The 20,163-nt window shown below is 35.5% G+C and overlaps 2 protein-coding genes and 1 pseudogene across 5 annotated transcripts in view; 2 read left to right on the top strand and 1 right to left on the bottom strand.

Annotated features, from left to right (window-relative positions):
• The window catches only part of LOC126585224 (LEAF RUST 10 DISEASE-RESISTANCE LOCUS RECEPTOR-LIKE PROTEIN KINASE-like 2.1), a 142,409-nt gene extending 139,734 nt beyond the window's left edge, over positions 1-2,675 (bottom strand). For both annotated transcript variants that reach the window (XM_050249645.1, XM_050249637.1), the window contains exons 1-2: positions 1,840-2,675; positions 1,001-1,045 (exon numbers count right to left, since the gene is read on the bottom strand). In XM_050249645.1, the coding sequence (XP_050105602.1) occupies positions 1,001-1,045; positions 1,840-2,629 (835 nt within the window). In that variant the 5' untranslated portion in view covers positions 2,630-2,675. The remainder of the gene's footprint in view (positions 1-1,000; positions 1,046-1,839) is intronic.
• LOC126585284 (rust resistance kinase Lr10-like) overlaps positions 1-5,637 on the top strand; it is a 139,382-nt pseudogene extending 133,745 nt beyond the window's left edge.
• Positions 1-5,637, top strand: part of LOC126585292 (rust resistance kinase Lr10-like) — a 65,423-nt gene extending 59,786 nt beyond the window's left edge. The window contains exons 2-4 of one of the 3 annotated variants that reach the window (XM_050249688.1): positions 2,502-3,625; positions 4,250-4,276; positions 4,368-5,637. In XM_050249688.1, the coding sequence (XP_050105645.1) occupies positions 2,941-3,625; positions 4,250-4,276; positions 4,368-5,479 (1,824 nt within the window). In that variant the 5' untranslated portion in view covers positions 2,502-2,940 and the 3' untranslated portion in view covers positions 5,480-5,637. The remainder of the gene's footprint in view (positions 1-2,501; positions 3,626-4,249; positions 4,277-4,367) is intronic. The other 2 variants (XM_050249693.1, XM_050249700.1) reach the window with 2 other exon arrangements.
• Positions 5,638-20,163: the final 14,526 nt, after the last annotated feature.

The following is a 20,163-nucleotide window of genomic DNA, read 5'->3' as shown; positions in this document are numbered from 1 at the left end:
CTCGAAGATCCAGTGAAGTTGAGATGAGGGAGGAATAGCGGCGGAGAAAATGAGGGAGAGGAAATAGAATGGAAGTAGGAGAGATTATAAATAAAAAATAACAAATAAAAATAAAATAAATAATTTAATATTAGACCAAATTTTTTTCATGATCATGTGATGACACACCATTTTCGATATGACCCTCACTGATGAAAAAGTTTTTAATTAAATTCTTGTGGTGAGCCTTGTTAGCAATTGAAGTCCAAATCCCAATCCAAATTTCTGTTAGTCTTTTGTTAAATAATCTCACGTAACTATCATATGAAGGATCAAATTCGTCATTTCAATCCAAATTACATCTTATTTAATGGACATCTAGTATAATTTAGGGTTTACTGGAATTAGTATAATTTAGGGTTTAACTGCTGGGTTTTTTTATTTTTACAAGTTTTTTTATTTGTAATTTTATTTTAATTCAATCATATTTTTGTCTTTTTATTTTCCAAAATAAATAAACTTAATTTTGACCAATCCACATATGATAGTCACATAATTTTATTTAACGGAAGATTAACAGAAATTTGGATTTGGATCTCAATTGCTAACAGGGTTCACCACAAGAGTTTAGTTAATAGCTTTTTCATCACAATGGTCACATTGAAAGTGGTTTGTCACCACAAGACCACAAAAAAACATTTGTCCTTAATATTATATTATTTTTAATCATTTAACATAACCACAACAGTTTTATATAAAAGTTCATCAAACATGAAAACATTTTTTTAATATACTTTGATATTTTGGATTTGACCTCTCTTTAGAGATGCTTTTAGACTACACAACATGTTTTGAATATTTGGATATCAATTCAAATTGAAAAAACACGTTCTCTAGGAAGTAGCACCTCTTGATGAAGGGGTGTAAGCCAAGGGTCAAACCAATTCAAAAGGAATATAAAAACTCTCGAAATAGAGGATAAATTAAATGTCATATAAGCTCCCATATATAGATCTCTTACATTTAATCATCCACCATGTATACACCAATAGATATCGAAAAAAACCTGCAGTGGCAAAGAGGGAAAGTGTAAAATACTTGGGCCCACACCCGTTGATTTTAAATTAAAATTTCAAACTTGATTTTTTTTTTTTTTTTTTTGCGTTAGTAAGTTAAATGTTAACTTAACCGCTGATAAAATTCAAACCCATAATAGCATCATGCAAGAACACAATACATTTCCACCACTATGGTAAATGGTCACTTGCTCAAATTTGTTATTTCTTTGTCTAACATATTTCGCCATCTCCAATGGTCCACAAGCTAAAAAATGACAGACTGGCCAAATGTAGCCACCTTCTTAGCATTTTTTGGTGCCTAACTCTTTAGTTGCAATAATTGATTCAAATTCAATGATTAGTTTTTAAAACATCCAAAAGTAGTTTACTTAAATTAACCAATAAATTTAAAGTATAAGCTTAAAACTAATAAATTATTAAGGAACTATATTTAATTTCTTCAATTAGAAATTATATATGAATTTGGCATGACATTTTTATTTAAAAATAATTTTTTACTGAGCTATGTATTTAGCTCTTTTAACTGAAGATGACCAAAAGAGAGACAAAGGATGACCATGACCCTGCAATTTTAATTTTACTTCTCACATATCTTTTTAATTTTCGGTCGTTGGATTAGATGAATTGAAGAAGATCAACGGACAGAAATTATTAAGGGTGTGTGAGAAATAAAATAAGGGTATGTGAATAGCACATCCCTTTATTTATTTTATAGAAATGAATTTCCTACAAAAGATGATAATGAAGTCAAAAAGAAAATTGAGATTTATTCCCCACTCACCTGGACCGCTGTTCGGATAACACTTGTCATCCCACCTCTGTTGGCCTCCGCAGTAAGAGGGACCATCACGGGCATATTGAAGCTCAAATCCATTAACCAGAGAATTGTGTATGGATTTATAAGAAGAGTTGTACCCGTCGAACAAGTGGGCATAAGTCGTTCGCTCTATGCTGCAACCGTCCTTCATCTGCCCTACCTCTAAATGTCCAATCTTGACATAGCCATACGATTTTGGTTGGGATGACGACATCGACGAAGATGAAGTAGAAGCAGATTCAAGAGGAAAACATGGAGCAGCGTCCACGTAAAGAGATGAATTCATTGGACGCGGACACTTCAAAAATGTTAAATTTGTTGTGCCAATTTCCGTACATATCGCTGATGAATCTGTTGATGATGCTGTACAATTCCCAGGTGTCTTTGGAATTTGGAAATAATACCAAGAAAGAAGAGACAGAGAATGAAGAGGAAGGGAGGAGCAATTGCTCTTGTCAAGGCCCGGATCGACAAGTCGGATTGTTTGGTTATGGTAGTTGATTGCCTGTACGTAGTAATCGCCATAAGGTGTGTTTAGTATGGTTTTGTTGTTCTCACAAGACAGAGTGAATCCTAAGTCGCGGCAAAAAGGGTAGCGTATATTGCGGATATGGCCGCAGGAAGAGGTACACTTTAGCCGGGTGGCGTTACAAATGGTTTGAGGGGATAAGCTAAAAACAATAAAAGCTGCAATTAAAAACCGCATCGACAAGGAGGAGGAGGAGGAGGAGGAGGACCTTCCACTCATTCCCATGGAGAAAAATATCGGCGAGGTTTGACACAGAAAGCGCGTTACAATACAAATAATTTATATAAGCACAAGAAAAGATTTTACATATGTATAGATTAAAAGTGGCAGGTAAAGAGGAATGGCTCTCTCCTTCCCCTGCGGAATTAAGTATTGACCAAAACATTAAGTAAATACTTTCTAGGCTTCCGTGACGTGGTCTTTGGGGTTAACCCGTAGATCAATTGCATTTTTATGGTCAGGAACTCTACAAAGTCTTTGTGTTAAACTATTAACATATATTTGTTCTTCTCCTTGGAAAAAAAAATACCTCAGAAATGCAGCAGCAACAGCTCAATATCTCTTGGGTTCGCATATTCTCAATTACTTTGTTAACATTGCTCGGAACAACCCAGAATGCCTATGCTTGTGAAAAATCCAAATGCGGGGATCATGGCGAGGCCATCCATATTCTGTTTCGCCGTGGACATCCCTGTAGTCCGACATCTGATTGCCATGCGAATGAGGGTGACTACGGACAGGAGCACCGAGTGGTAGTGGTGAAATTCTTGGTGAAACGCATAGATTACAAGCATCAGGAAGTCCAAGTCTATCAACCGCGTAATTGCCTGCTGTTAAAGCCTTTAGAAGTTGATAACATCAACATCTCACTGCCAGCCTCTCAGTTCTACTTCCAAGAATCCATGCCTTCCAACGCTACCTTATTCCACTGCCCTGCTGAAAGAGAGTTCTACAGTACTAAAGTCCCCTGCATTAGTGGCCCTGGCTACAGAGTTTATGCCATTGAATCTTCCTACGAAACTATGGAGTGTCCGTTCCTAGAGTCGTGTACAAAGATGTACGATGTTTTGTCGATTCCAGATACCGCTTATGGTTATAACGGTACTTATTTGAAATGGAAGAGACCAAATTGTACAGAGTGTGAGGCAGAGGGCAACAACTGTCGAATCAAGTACAATCACACCAACACTGAAATTCAATGTGTTCGCTTGAGCAAACCTAGTAAGACCATCTCCAACCCTTGGGCTAAAAGCCAAATTTTTTAGCCCGGAAAATTTAGCTTTTAGCTCAGAAACATCTTTTCTACTCCAACCCTTCTACCCTAAAATTTTAGCCCGGAATTATTAAAGAATGGAATTAGCCTAAATTTTTTTCTTAAATCAATTTTTAAAAAAAAAATAAATATGTAGATTATTGTAAATTAATTTTATGAACATTTTAATCTAAAAAAATTTAAATTCCGATAAACATTTCGCATTTAGCCCGGGGGGGAAGCTGGGGGGTATTTGGCCCAGAAATAGCATTTGGCATTTAGCCTAAAATTTTAGCATGGATTGGAGAGTGTTTGGGGGGGGTAATTTGGCTTTTAGCCCAGGGTTGGAGATGGTCTAAGTCTGCCTATATTTTCAATCTTGGTTTTATTTTAAATATATTCTGCTATATTATTGCACTTGCTGCTTACTTATCTAGTTAGTATCCGACTGAACATATTTCAAATAACTAGATGCAACGCATTTGATATGAATTTCAAATGACCAGGCAAAGAGTAATTTGTTTTCTTCTATTACTAAATTTGTCCGAGCAGTAGATCATCACTATTACTAAATTTGTCAATGCTTTTTTCAGGTGTAACAAGGAAATTTGCAGCCGTAGGTGAGTAGTCTGACTGTTTTTTATTTTATTTCATGTCTAGCTGGACCGTCGGGAATACTATTATTTACTCAAGGATTTGTTTGATTTGCAGGTACAACCCTGGGATCATTTGTTGTATTACTACTGGTCGTTGCAGCCTATCGTGTCTATAGCTCTAATCGAAAAGAAAAGGAGATTCAATTGAGGATTGAAACGTTTTTAGAAGACTACAACGCTCACAAACCAAGCAGGTACTCCTACGCAGATATTCAGAGGATCACAAACCAATTCCGGGACAAGTTAGGCCAAGGAGCCTATGGAACTGTTTTCAAAGGAAAACTTTCTTCTGAATGCTTTGTTGCTGTTAAAGTTCTCAATAGTTCCAACGGAAATGGGGAAGATTTCATAAAGGAAGTTGGAATGATGGGAAGTATCCACCATGTCAACGTGGTTCGTTTGGTTGGTTTCTGTGCTGATGGGTTTAACAGAGCTCTCGTTTATGAGTTCTTCGCCAATGGTTCACTGCACGATTTCATTTCATCGGCAGACAATAACAATCGTTTCCTTGGTTGGGACAAGTTGCAAGATATTGCTCTTGCTGTAGCCAAGGGAATTTATTATCTTCATCAGGAATGTGAGCAACGAATCCTCCATTTCGACATCAAGCCTCATAATGTTTTATTAGACGACAATTTCACTCCAAAAATTTCTGATTTTGGTTTGGCCAAGTTGTGTTCTAAGGATCAAAGCATAGTGTCCATGACTACAACTAGAGGGACTATGGGCTACATTGCACCTGAAGTGTTCTCCAGGAACTTTGGAAATGTGTCCTATAAGTCGGACGTCTATAGTTTTGGAATGTTGCTGCTTGAGATGGTAGGGGGAAGGAAGAATATTGATTCAACCTCAGCAATCCCAACTGAAATTTACTATCCAGAATGGATCTATAATCTCCTAGAAGAAGGAGACGACCTACGAATCCATCTTGGGGAGGAAGGAGATGGTAAAACTCCAAAGAAACTCGCAATTGTAGGGCTCTGGTGCATCCAGTGGCACCCAGCGGGTCGTCCTTCCATGAAAGAAGTTGTTCAAATGCTGGAAGGAGGAGAAAACTTAACCATGCCTCCCAATCCTTTTGCATCTACAAGTCCTGCACGAACAAATGCAACTACACCTGCAAGAAATCAAAACAGTCAGTTAGAAGCTATTGCTGAATTAGAGTAACATATCTACTTAGATATATAGATATAGTTATGTGCGCACACACTTATGTATGTTAATAAGGACTCCTGAGAAGTGTAACCATTGTACCTAAGTACCATATGTGCTCGATAGCTCGAGGTGTTTGTCTGACTACGTAATTACATTCGAGGTTTGTTGGATTGCTTGGTTTTTCACTTGAAACCAATGTCTGGCCTGACCATATGCATTACTTTTCCATAAAACTTTTATGCAAAAATCTTTCCTCAAGTTCTTACACCACAGTTCTTAACTAGCTTCGATAGACATATTGTTGCCATGCTTGCTTAGTTATGATCCTTCAAAGTTTCTAGGTTCTCAGTTTCCCATTCAAATCGATATGTTTTGTAATTTTTTTTATCAGTACTTTTACATACTGAGAGCGATAATTCTGCGACTTGGTGAGATTGGAATGATGAATTATTAGTGAGAATTCACCTTTTCTTGGACAATAATCACTTTAAGATATTGTTGATTACACATTAATATATATGAGGAAATAAATAAACTACTAGAAAGGAAACTATTGGCTAGTGTTGGATTATTTTGGTAATTAAGGTCTTCTTTTTTAACTCATTGCGCCCAGTGTAAAATTTTCTCATTTTTTATTGTAGATTATCATAGAATATCACTTACAATTAAAAGAAGAATAAAAAAGAAAAAAGAAAAGGAAACCGTTGAATTTTGTTCAAAGTCTAGATCGTAGTTCTGCTCTAGCTTACCATGAGGTTTAGCTCCAAAGTCTACAAGTTGGTCTTCCACTCAAAACAAAGATGTCCAAGTGAAGTGGGCTCTTACCATTGACCTGCAACCCGCACAACATCATTATAATAGATTCGTATTTGCTGACTAGTACAAGGCAAATAATAGAGCCACTTGCCTAATCGCATGTGGCACAGTCAGCTTTTCAGTTTTCACTAATATGAGTTCTAGACTCACGAGCAAATTTGTCGTTTCATAGCTATATCATGTTTTGTCTACCACATTATTGAACTCCATAAGCAAATTTATTGTTTCCGTCTAGTTACATAACTCCTAAAATTTAAAGAGCGTTACAACATTAGTCACGTAAATGGATGATAAACAAAAGAATATCTCTCAGATTATTGGTGCTAAAATCAGACATAGTTCAACTCTATCATCACATGATCCCCCCCCTCCCCCTCCTCCTGAATGTTTCTTTCTTAGTGCCAGTGTCATTGTTAAAGGCTGCTAACAGACAGTGTTTATATAGTAATTTTGTATGTTTGTGCGAGATTTGACTTCTCAACCAAACTTTGAGTACAAAATAGGATGCTGATTTGGTTAAGTACTATTTTATGCCTAGAGAACTGAGGACTTTGAGTTTTCTCTGCGGTGTTGTGCTTGACTAAAATGTACTTTAACAACCTTGGGACCACCTAAATTCTATTAATATAGCAAGATATCATTTATCAATAAATTTAGTAATTTACGAAGATTTTTTTTTTTTTTTTGCATGACAGTAAACATGTATTATATTATCAAAGATTCGATGAATTATATTTATCACATCAAAGTGACCAAGTGAAGATTCAAAGTACTATCTTTATATTTGACCTATTAAGATTTCATTAAATTATAATTAGCATAAAGATCCAATGTGTTCTACTTTTTAAAATAAGTGGAGGAAAGTAATGATGGATATACACTCTAATATGGATTTGATCTTCATCAATTTTCTCCTCCTAACAACTTAACAAGATAACTCACTAACATTATTATTTGTCAAAAAAAAAAAAAAAATCAAAGCAAAGACTACTTAAACCAACATAAGACAAGTGAATAGAAAATTACCACGTTGAATGACTAAGTGGGTAGCATTTTACATATTACATATTTAGGAGATGCTCCTATAACTATCTTTTTTATAATTTTACATTCTTCTTGAGTGGCATCACTCAACTCTGGTGCATCCGATGGAACCCAGTGGATCTAGATTGTCCATCCATTAAAGTGGAGGTTCAGATGTTGGAATGAGAGAACTTAACCATGCCTCCCAATTCTTGTGCCTTTACGGGGACGTTTGTTTCCCCTCACTAAAGTTCACTGGACTGGACTAGACTAAAGATTAGTCAAGTCCCGTGTTTGTTTCCTGGCCGGACTAGTTTTAATGGGATTAGCCAGGACTTGCGTTCACTAACAACCTCACTAGCAATTCTTTGCATGTCCCCCCGAAAACCATCGGATTAGCTAAGAACTTCTTCGGCCTGCTCGAATCACCTTCCTGACCTCGATTTCGACAGCACAAGCTTCAGGCCCAGCTTCATCTCCGATGACGAACTCGTCGACTGGGTCATCTCCACCATCTTCTTCTCCTTCGCTACTTTGCTATTACCATGGTTGTGGCTTTGAAGCTACTGATTTTGGCTTTGCCTTCGGCTTGCCTCCTCATCAACTGGGTCATCTCTGCCATGACTGCTTCGCAATCTCAGTAAATCAATTTTTGTTCTGGGTTTTTTTTTCTGGGTTTTTGGGGTTTTTTTTTCTTATGGGATTTGCAGGTTTAATTGGTTAGTAGAAGGCTTGCCTTTCTTTTTGGAATCTCTGAAGGCTTGGCGAATGGTTAACCAACAAATTCTCTTAATTAAACAAGAAAAGTAAGAGATTGATGCATAATTTGATAGAGAGAAAATGATGGAGAAGAGAAACGAGGAAGGGTAAAGGAAGGAGGGGAAAGAAAATTCGCTTGGGTCCATTCATTTTCAGACTTCACTGCCCTTTAATTATTAACTTTTAGCCAAAAGTGAATTAAAAATGGCCAAAAAAATATAGTCTGTGACTTAGTCCGATACTACACCAAACGCTTCACTAAGCTAGTCCAGATTAGTCTAGTCTAAGTCAGTCCAGCTTAGTCCCTGCAGCTAGTTCAGTCTGAGACAGTCCGATGCAACAAACGTCCCTTACAAGTCTTGCACGAACGAATAGAAGTCCGCCTGCAGTGCCGGTATATTAGGCTTCCATGACTGCCTTGGTCTTTGGGGTTAATTGAAGAATTTCCGAACGAATGGAACCACGCGTGACACAGCTTAAGCCTAATTGATAATAATTCCTGCAACGACAGATGAGAGACGGGCAAAGCAGCTTCAAAGAAAGCACCATACTGCTTTAGTTATGGGAAAAAGATTCTCACTAGATCTTTTTTCAAGAGATTCTAAGGATTTTGTGATTGTGATCGTTTATCGTATACCGTACGGTTAAAAATTATTTTAAAATTTAAATTTTAAAATTAAATATAAATAGTATTTAACTAAAATTGACCGCATAATGTACGATGACTCGTCACGATCACGAGATTCCCAGAATCCCTAGGAAAAAATCCTGCAAAGATCATTTTCCTTAGTTATGTGCTAAGTTGCACACGACAATTCAATACACTAGCGTGTGTGACTATCAACACAAAAACAAACACGAAACTTCTCAGACACTCTTGGACACTTGTCCAACATTCCGCATGGCGTGTCGTTGACATTGACTGAAAGACACTTTAGGGACACACGTAGGACATTGTCAAAAAAAATAAAAAATAAAACCGGTGGTAATTGTGATATTAAATTAAAATTTTAGGGTAAATTTGAAATATGAAAAAATTGTTTTAGGGGTAATATGAAAAACGGATTATAGGTAAAGGTAATGTTACATTTTATTTGTGCGAAGAAATATAATATTATAAAGAAAATTTTAAAATAAAATTTTATTTTCTAGAATTTGTTGAATTTTCTTGTTTGATTAACTTAAAAGAACAAAGAAATTTGAATACAGATTTTATTTTTATTTTTAAACTCTCACTCATAGAAGTTTCGAAATGACATCTATTTATATGAAATTTAAACTTAGAGATTGGAGGTCTCAAATTCCAACTTCTTTTTTCGCGCGGAATTCTAAATTTCTATTTTTATGAATCCAAACAAAGAAATTAGTGTGTGTCAATTTATAAATTTTTGATATATTCTTGCCATGCTTGCTTATTTATGATCTTTCAAAGTTTCTAGATTCTCAGTTTCCCATTCAAATGGATATGTTTTGTAACATTCTTCTTCTTTTTTCCAGTACTTTTGCATATTAAGAGCAATAATTGCGCGACGTGGTGAAATTGTAATGATAAATTATTAGTGAGAATTCACTTTTTCTTGAACAATAATCACTTTAGGATGAGTTACATTACCAACTAGAGAGATTGGTCTAGTCACATCTCTTCAAGAATGTTGAAATACTTCTCAAAGTTTAATGCATACCTCAACCTAAATTAAACTAGATAATGGTGATTACACATTGATCAATATGAGGAAATGAACAAACTACGAGAAAGGAAACAATTGGCAAGTGTTGGATTGTTCTGATAATTTAAGTTTTCTTCTTCAACTCACTGCACTTCAAGTGTAAATTTTTTTTTAGTGTAGATTAGCATAAAATATCTCTTATAATTAAAAGAAGAAAAAGAAAAGGGAACCATTGAATTGTCTTCAAAGTCTAGATCGTAGTTCTTCTCTAACTTTCCGTGAGGTTTCGCTCCAAAGTCTGTATTAGTTGAACGATTCAAGGTCTTCCACTCAAAACAAAGGTGTCCAAGTGAAGTGGGCTCTAACCATTGACCTGCAAGGGGCACAACCATATTATTGACCCCATAAAGTATGCATGCCAATAAAAAATAAATCAGTCAATTCCTTTTTTTTTCTTTCAAATAAGTAACTCAATTTCTAATAGACTCGAATTTGCTGATTAGTACAAACTCAATTTCTAATAGTCACGTAAATGAGTGTTGTAAAAACAAAAAAATATCTCTTAGATTACTGGCATAAAAGAGTGTTATAATATTAATCAAGTAAACACTACTTAAACCAACATATGACAAGTGCATAAAAATTTACCACGTTGAGTGCCTAAGTAGGTGGCATGCCAAATTCAAATTGAATTTGAAGTTGTAACATGCCAATTTGAGACATTTTACAAATTTTCTTGGAGATGCTCTATAACTATCTTTTCTATAATTTTATTTTCTTTTTAAGTGGCATCACTCATCTCTGGTGCACCCAATGGATGACTGAAGTGTACGTGAAGTCGCTCTAGTCAGTAGTCAATTGCAATTTGGCCCATTTTTCTTCAGCGTGTTTGACAATCTTATTGTGGTCCTGTGATCACGTACACAAAAATTAGTAAATGAAAAAAAAAAAGGTATGTTATCTACACATCTCTTTTTACTTCTCACACATCCTTTGTTATTTTCTGTCATTTAATTTTTTTTCAATTTATTCGATCAGACGGTCGAAAATTAAAACAATATATGAGAAGTAAAAAAAAATGTATAGATATGCTTAGGTAACTACGAACAATTTATATGTAAGTGACTCATAAAAAAAACACAAGAGAAAAGTTTTTACACTAGTGAAAAATAGCAAGTGACAGGTAAGGAGAATGACTATAGAACTGAAAGAATGACGTTTTTTTTCCGCAGTTTGCCTGTAAAGAAAATTATTTTCGGTGGTGGAATTAGGCAATGACCAAAAGGATAATAACATAGGCAAGTCCAAGTCATTGTTTGTCACGTGTATTGTCATTGAGAAAGACATAAAGATAAGAGAGAATTGACCTAGTCGACAACGTACAGATTCATAGCTACCTAAAAACTCCAGAATTATAGCTAGAAAATTAAGACCAATTGGAAAATTCAGCCTTGTAGGTATTATATATGTTTTTCATAGTTTTTGTAAGAGCACCTTGGATGAAGCTGCACTTCAGCTTCCTTTCCGAGCAGTTCTTGTGCAAATAATTTAGTCTTTGGTTGTTCCTTTTTGTAAAGGCACCTTCCGTGAAGCTGAACTTATTACAAACCATCTATTTACATTTACCAACTATTGCGTAAATGAAATCTATGGGCAATACCTCTGCAATGCAGCAGCAAAAGCTCAATACAAAATACATTTCACATAACTCCGTTAGTTTTGAATCATTTCAAACAGAGACAAAAGTTTAAACTCCAACGAACTCAGTCCAAAAACAAACGAACCAAAAGTTTAAAATTCCTGCCATGCCCACGATAGCCAAAATACAAACTGACACCATCTATAAAAACTTCAAAATATATAAAAACTAATTTTTTTTACACTTTTACAAGATCAGTTTCACAATTCATGAGCTTCTGGAATACTAGTTTCAAGTTTTCTGCACTTCCGCAAAATCAATTTCACAATTCATACACTATTGCAAAATCAATTTCAAATTTGTCTACACTTATGCAAGATCAGCTTTAAAATTTATGCTCTTTTGCAAGTTCAGTTTCATAATTTCATGCAATTCTACATGATCATTTTCATCATTTATGCACTTCTGCAAAATTAGTTTCAAAATTTCTTGCACTTCTGCAAGATCAATTTCATAATTTTCTGCACTTCTTCAAAATCAATGTCAAAATTTTCATTTTGGAAATAGTAGGGTACTCATTGACGCAAGACTTAAAATAGAAGAAAAAATATTTTAATTAACTTTTAAGTCTTTTGGGGGGAAAAGAGTGGTAGGTTCGCTGTTAGAGTAATGAAATTTCAACTTTTTTTTTTTTTTTTGGTTTTTTTGGAAACTTTGAAATTTCAACTTTGAAATTCTATTTGGCGTCTTGAAGGATGAGGATGTTGATTGGGGTATAAAAGTTGGGAAAGGGCTCCTCTTCGGATCCCTTTCACCAAATTCACCAAATCAATGAATTCGGACCCTTGAAATTTGATCAAATGGCTAAAGTTATTATAACTTTTAAAGGGACCCCTTGGTTTTTTCCGTTGGATCAAATTTTAAGGACTCAGATTCATTGATTAGGTGGATTGAACTCATGAAATTTCAACAATTTGGAAAAAACAACTAACTATTTAAGTTGAACTAATCAAATCTCAACAATTTTAGAAAAATTAACAATGTTTCAAGTTAATTTGAAGAACGACGTTGAAATCATGGAGAGTGACATTCATTAAAAGCAAAAGAAAAATGTAATGGTTTAGAAAAAGCAAGAATTCTCATTTTCCAAATGGTAGGGTACTAATTGAGTTATTAACATCTCTTTTAAAGTGTTGAAATACGTCTCAAGTTTAATCCATACCTACACCAAAATCAAACAAGAAAATGTTGGTTACACAGAGATCTATGCGAGGAAATAAATAAACTACTAGAAATGAATTATTGGCAACTGTTGAATTCTTCTAGTAGATAAGTTTTTTTTTTTTTTTTTTTTTTAACCCACTGCATTTTTCTCTTTTTTAATGTAGACTAGAAACATCATTTATAATCAAAAGAGAAAAAAACAAGGAAGGAAACTACTGAATTTTCTTCAGAGTCTAGATAGTAGTTCCTCTCCAGCTTCCCATGAGGTTTCGCTCCCGTCTTTATTACTGAATGATTGAAGGCCCTACTTTCAAAACAGAGATGTCCAAGTGAAGTGGAATGTATGTACCATTGACCTGGTCGTGGTGCAACCATCACCATTCACCCCATAAAGTATGCATGTCAATAAAAAATAAATCAGTCAATTCCTTCCTTCATTTTCCAAATAAATAACTCAATTTCTTGCTGACTAGTACAAGGCAAATAATAGAGCCCCATGCCTGAGCTCATAGGGCACGGTCAGCTTTTCACTGATTGAGTTTCATATTAGACCCACGAGCAAGGAGGATGAGAGTAATGATGTCTATACATTCTTTAGGAATCGTCTTTCTTAGAATCTTGTTTGGCGTCTAGAGGATGAGGATTGTGATGGGATTTAAAAGTTGAACTAATCAAATCTCAATAATTTTGGAAAAGTCAACTAACTATTTAAAAGAGTAGGTTGATTAATGTATCACTTTAATTTCAAGAACGACATAGAAACACAAGTTGATGGTTCACATGTGTAATAATAAAATTTTCCCTTTGAAATGCTCTTTGGCGTCTGGAGGATGAGGATTGTTATGGGGTGTAAAAGTTGAACTAATTAAATCTCAACAATTTTGGAAAAAATTAACTAACTATTTAAGAGTATGTTAATTGATGTGTCACGTGAATCGAAATAATACGTTGAAATCATGGAATAAGACATTTATTAAAAGCCAAAAAAAAAATGAATGGTTTAGAAGAAGCAAGAATTCTCATTTTCTAAATGATAGGGTATTGATTGACGTGAGACTTAAAATAGAAAAAAAAAATTAATATAGTTGATTTTTTATTTCTTTTGGGGGAAACGAGAGTTGATGGTTGGCAACTAGAATAATGAAATTTTCACTTTGGAATCTTGTTTAGCACCCGGAGGATGAGGATTGTGATAGGGGTGTAAAAGTTGAATAAATCAAATCTCAACAATTGTGCAAAAAATCAACTCACTATTTAAGAGTATGTTGATTGATGTGTCACGTTAGTTTGAAGAACGACGTTGAAGTTGTGGAGTAAGAGAGAGGGGGTTTAGGTCGAGGGAGCTCGGAAGTTTTAGTTCTTTTTGGCTTGGAGTAAAATGTATGTAATATTAACATCTAACTCATTTCCAATCCTTGTTTAAGCATTTAAATTCTAGAATCTAATGACTAGAGCACTACCATTGTTGAAAAGGTCAAGTGGTTTTATCTATTTAACTATAAAATGCGTTGTGAGGTTCAATTCTGAACACACTATTTTTCACCCAGAAACTATATACACGTATCAATTATTTGCTGGATACCATGCATGTCATCCCACCCAAGTTTTTCTCTTAGCATTTAGTATGGAATACCAACACTTGCCTAACAAAGCCAATTAATTCGTAAGCAAAACTAATTATTCGGCCAAACTTTACTTCGAAATTAGTCAAATGAAACAAATCATAAACAAGACGCAATAATTTGGGATGTAGCTGGACTTGGGTGCTTGGTTGGAATAAAAAAACATGATGAATCTGGGATACTCAACACTCATAGAATATCAGTTAGGAATGAAAACTGTAAGAATGTACATATGCCCCTAACACTACCTTTACTGCTCCCACACATTTCAGTTAGAACCAATTATATACGGATTATATAAAATATAAATAATTACACAGTGTATACAGAAATCACTATATATTTAAATTACAATATGAATAATAAATATAGTTGTAAATAAAATCACAACAAATATCATTGACTTGTTTTCCAGAGAGACAGAAGCTTACAGAAGTAATCTCTTAAGACAGAAATACGCCCTCACACCTGTGCAGTAGTTCTTGGACATCTATCTTGCAAGATACAACTATCTAACCCAAGTTCTTACACTCGAACTTGAATTCTTTGCGAATTGATTTGTGTTTCTTTGTGAAAAATAAAAGAACGTTGGAATTGAATTATTCGTTTCTAATCCTACAACCATATTTATAATGGCTTCCCTTCAAAAGGGTTGTAACTGTTTCCAGTAAACAGTCCTATCCATTCGGAAATCCTACAACCATATTTATAAATCAAACATAGTACTATTCACTTTACCTTTTATTTTATCCTTATCGTTAAAACTCAAAGTTTTCAAGCTTTTTTCATTAATTTTCCTTATTTATAATGGCTTCCCTTCAAAAGGGTTGTAACTGTTTCCCGTAAACAGTCCTATCCATTCGGAAAAAACTTGAACGTAAAAATCATACTTGAGTGATTTGTCTGTCTGAGCCCATACGCCCAAATCCAACCCAACTCCTAGGCCCAAGGTCTGCGGCTGTTCCAATTCTTTTAAAATTGACTGTGAGTGGACTCACTTATAAAGATGATTATGTGATGATGTATGGGCGATGTGGGACAATTGTCCCTCACAAGTTCCAACAATTTCTTGATTTTTGTATTCAAAATAAATATGGTTGGTGGATCAATTAATCATATTTATGTAAAGCTATAGTACAAAATTCATGGTTCTGGGTATATACAATAACAAAGCCTTATTTTAGTAAGTGAGTTGAGCTGTATGAATTCTAGAATGTCATTGTGCTCATTTTTACGCTAAGTATTCCATTAGCTCCTCTTCATTCAAGTATGTTGGGTTTTTCTAGCCCATGATGAGTTGTCCTAAGGCTATTGGGTATAGAGTCTTAGAGGATTAAATTGTTTTTTTCAATTGAAGTTATTTCTCAATTGGAGTGGTTTTCTCAATTAGAGTCGGTTACCCAATTGAAGTTTATTTCCCAATTGGAATTGTTTACCTAATTGAAGTTTGTTTACTCAATTTAAATTGCTTACCCAATTGTGGACAAGGCCTAGCTGCAGTGGCACTAGGGCCAAAGGAATTTCCCCCTCACCCGAGTTCGAGTCCCCCCAATGTTGGGTAATGCATGTAATCCCCCTCCCCTAAATTTAATGCTTGATGTCAAAAAATAAAAAAATAAAAAATATTGCTTACCCAATTGGAGTTAATTTCTCAATTGGAGAATGATTCATAAATAGATTCCAATTAGGATTTATTGAAGAAGACCCTTATTATGTCAATATAAAGGGGCTATTGTACTAGTTTTGAATTGGATCAAAACAATAAGTTGTATACCACTCTAGGAGTTAGAGTGAGAGAAGGGAAAAATGTGTGAGAGAGAAAATAAAAGAGATAAAAAGTGTATTTCTTTTTCTTATTCTTTCATGTTTTTCGTCAAGTCTTAGTCCTAGAAGTTTGGCAAGATTATTTGTTGTACTCATTATTGATATAGTGAAAGATTGTTATTGTTGCCCCGTGGACGTAGGTACATATAAGTGAATCATGTTAAATCTTGGTGTGATTTATCTTAGTTTATTTTGTTTTTTATTTCTAGAGTTTTTTTCCCATTCATAAATGCGATATTCACAACAAGTGGTATCAAAGCTTGATTTGGTTGATATCCATTTAGAATGGAGGGTGCGGCCCGCTTTAATTGGGTTACATTGAAATGAAGAATGGAGGACATGCTTTACTGAAGGTGTTAAGAGTAAGCCAGCAAGTATGTCTGATGCTGACTGGACCAAGATGAAGATGTGAAATTCCGTCCCCGAATTTTAGACGGAGGATAGTTTTTTTTTTATAAGTAAAAGGACGAAAACGCCCTTAATGAACTAAACGAACTTTTCGAGGACGTATTTAATTCCTATATGTTTTGTCACTATTATTTACATATTTGGATAAAGCTCAACCTCACAAGTGCGTAGGCAAAAACCGTTCGTGAAACGGAGTTTTAACAAAGGAGAAATTAGCGGTTAAATGCAAGGGTAAAATTATAATTAACCACTAATCTGGAGGCTCCAGATTTGCTATAACAGCAATCTGGGTGCCACGTGTACTACTAAGATGGGAAGAAAAGAAGAGAAAGGAAGGGAGAAACTAGTGAATCAGAAAGGGGGAAATGAGAGAAAGGAGAGAGGAGATAAAGCAGCCAACCCGGATCCTCACACGACCCGGTTCCTGACCAGACCACAAACCTGATTTTTCCTGCACAATTTCGACGAAATTTCGTCAATTTTTCGACGAATTAAGTCGATTTACCACCACCAGTCATCAAATCGTCACTTCCTATCCACTTTCCACCCAACTTCCAACTGGGTTTAAGCCCAGTTTCGCGGAGAACGAACATGTGGGTTCTGTTAGTCTCTCGGCTACGATTCACCGTTTCTGCAATCACCACCGATGGCCACCACCATCGTTCAACTCCCCTTGGACCCAGGAACAAGTCATAAGCATCGGGTGAGGCGTCGAAGTTAAAATGGACAACGATTTGAAGGGCACTAATCCTAGGGTTTCTGGCGGCCTATCACGTATTTCAGGCAATTTCTGATGGAATTGAACTTTGTCGTAGGTATGAAAATTCTTCCTCTTGTTATTTTATGCAATCCTGTGAAATTTGATGATTTTTGAAGTCGGTCGGAAAACTGGGTTTCCGTTCATCGGAAACCGCCGCATGCGGTGGCACGTGGCAAGTGGGCCAACTTTGTCTTTCTAGGCTAAATTCAATATTCTGAATTCAATGTTGGCAGTTGTTTGATGTGATTTCATCGTTTGAGCCTAGTTTCGTAGATTGCCACCCCTGGACCTTTGTAGTAAACGATGAACCGACCGTTAGATCGTCACCAAATTTTAGAATGGATTTGTACGTATTATTTGAGGACCTTGGTAACTTACGGATTGGAAATCCGATGAGTGGATCTTCCTAATTGATTTTCTAGGGTTGATTTTGATCAAAATGTTCTTAAATACTAAAATTAGGATTATTAGATACTAGGTAGGGCTTAGTGGGCCTATACTAGTTAGTGAGTTATTTCAGATAATATATATACCTTGGTTTACGTGTATGGGACGCCTTATTGTGAGATATATATATATATATATATCTATGTATGTATTTATCTTCTTGATAATATGAATGATATGTATGATAACTGTTATGGCAATATGAGCCTAGAATCCTATTAGAAGTATTTTGTAGAATGATATGTATGATAACTATTATGGTAATGTGAGCCTAGAATCCTATTAGAAGTATTTTGTAGAACTTATATGCTTATGTGACATGTAAGTTCGTGGCCATGAGAATTTGATAATGCAGGTGCCTACATTATAGTTATAGGGGTTGAAGTAGGGGTAGGTTGTGTGTTGAACTTACTGCACCATGTAGCAATGGTACATGGATGGTCCTGCTTGGTATATCTGCGATGGGGGACCATATGTATTACTGGGGTGATCATGCTTGGTATATCCACGATGGGTGATTATCGCCTGCACGATTAGACTATGATTATGGTTCTGCTTGGTATATCCACAATGGGGGACCATACGCATTCTAGGAGTGATCATGCTTGATATATCCGCGATAAGTGACACTACCTAGAGCTATAAGATACAGTTCTGTTTGGTATATCCGTGATGGGGGACTGTACATATGTTAGGGGTGATCATTGCCTACGTTATTAGACTATGCCTATGGTTTTGCTTGGTTTATCCGCAATGGGGGATCATATGCATTCTAGGAGTGATCATGCTTGGTATATCCGCGATGGGTGATCACTGCCTAGAGTTAGGATATGGTCCTGCTTGGTATATCCGCTATGGATGACCATACGTATTTTAGGGGTGATCATGCTTGGTATATTTGTGATGGGTGATCACTACATGGATGTGTAGATTATGCCTATGGTTCTGCTTGGTATATCTGCAATGGGGGACCATACGCATTCTAGGGGTTATGAGGATTAGTTGTACTTGGTACATTTCTGTAGGTGCCATATTTTAGTTGGATTCCATTAAGTGGTCTTGAATCCTTGCTCTTGTTCATTTTCATAAGGTTAGTCTAGAATCCTAGATTCGAGTGAATGATAGATATACCCACAATAGACCTTGTGAATATAAATTAGATTTACCATGTTATTACTCATACTACAAGTAGGGAATTATGTAGAGTTCTTTAATTAAATTCGTGAAGTGATGTTATCTCATTGATTGATTAACGTAGTTAAATGTTAATGTCGTGCATCTTTGATTCGTGGAATTGATTAATTGACGTGATTGTGGAATGACGTTGGATATGATTGTTATTATTATGATTAGATTAGTTGATCAATGTCCCTTGAGAATAATATTGTGCTTCGTTGATTCTTTGATATGTTACATGCTATGGTTTGAGGTATCATGTTGAAAACATAGTGATTTATATGATTGATGAAATGGAAATCTTGAATGTCATGTGGGTTGTTATGTAGTCTTGAATCTAGTAATTCATGCGTGTCAAGTTCCAATAGTTGATGGAGGAATGCTATGCCTTTTTGTTAGAACGTACTGTGATAAACGTCGGAGTGCAATGAAAGGTGAACTACAAATGGCTTGATCCCTTCTTAGGGTACGTAGGCAGTCTAACGCAAGGTTAGATGCAACCATGAAATAAAAGAAAATGACTACGTGGTTAAATCATTAATTGTGTTTTGGTCTTGTCTCGGAGGTGAGACATGATAGATAAACATGAATGTGGTGACGTCACGTGTCGATCTTAGATGTATGTCAGGATTAGGGCATGATAGAAGATGAGTGATGTTTTATGGCAAAGAAGTTTATAATTGCCAATTTGATTCCAACAATTGATTCTTTCATTGAGAGTAAACTCTTATTTCGCTCAACCAGATCACTCTACTACAAGCATGTATGCCGAAGAAAGCTCGGTTAACGCTAACGTTAACCCTGTTGGTGGAGACAAACCACCTTCTGATGCATCCATTATTCGAAGAGCGGATAATCCGTTGCTTAATGCCTCTACTCCCGGAGCGAGTAATGAACCATAGGAAATGACAGCCGCACCTATGATCTGGTCAACAGACACATGCCTTTTACGAATCAAATTTAGGAAACCTTGATGAAAATCAACGCCTCTATTGAAAAATCGCAGAAGAACCAAGCGACCACTCAAGCTGAAAGCCACTCTAACTTCGTGGATATTGAGAAACACATGAAGAACCTGAAGAATTTGAGCGGGACGACCCCACAGACATAGATTCCAATTTTTGGTTTTGGGAATATAAGTACCATAAAGTCATTGAAAATAAAAAAACCTTACTCAAACTGTCAAATGCGAAAACCACTATTCTTAATGTGCATGGTGTTGTAACCTTACTCAAACTGGGAACAATGCTTATTTTCAATAAGGTAGGAACTTGCATAAAGAAGTAAGTCTCACTAAAAAAAATTCTAAGGCTATGGCAAAAATCCGAGTA

Source organism: Malus sylvestris, chromosome 2 (assembly GCF_916048215.2).
Source record: "Malus sylvestris chromosome 2, drMalSylv7.2, whole genome shotgun sequence".
Lineage (NCBI taxonomy): Eukaryota > Viridiplantae > Streptophyta > Magnoliopsida > Rosales > Rosaceae > Malus > Malus sylvestris.
Note: the sequence above shows the minus strand (reverse complement) of the source record. Positions and strands in the feature narration are given on the sequence as shown.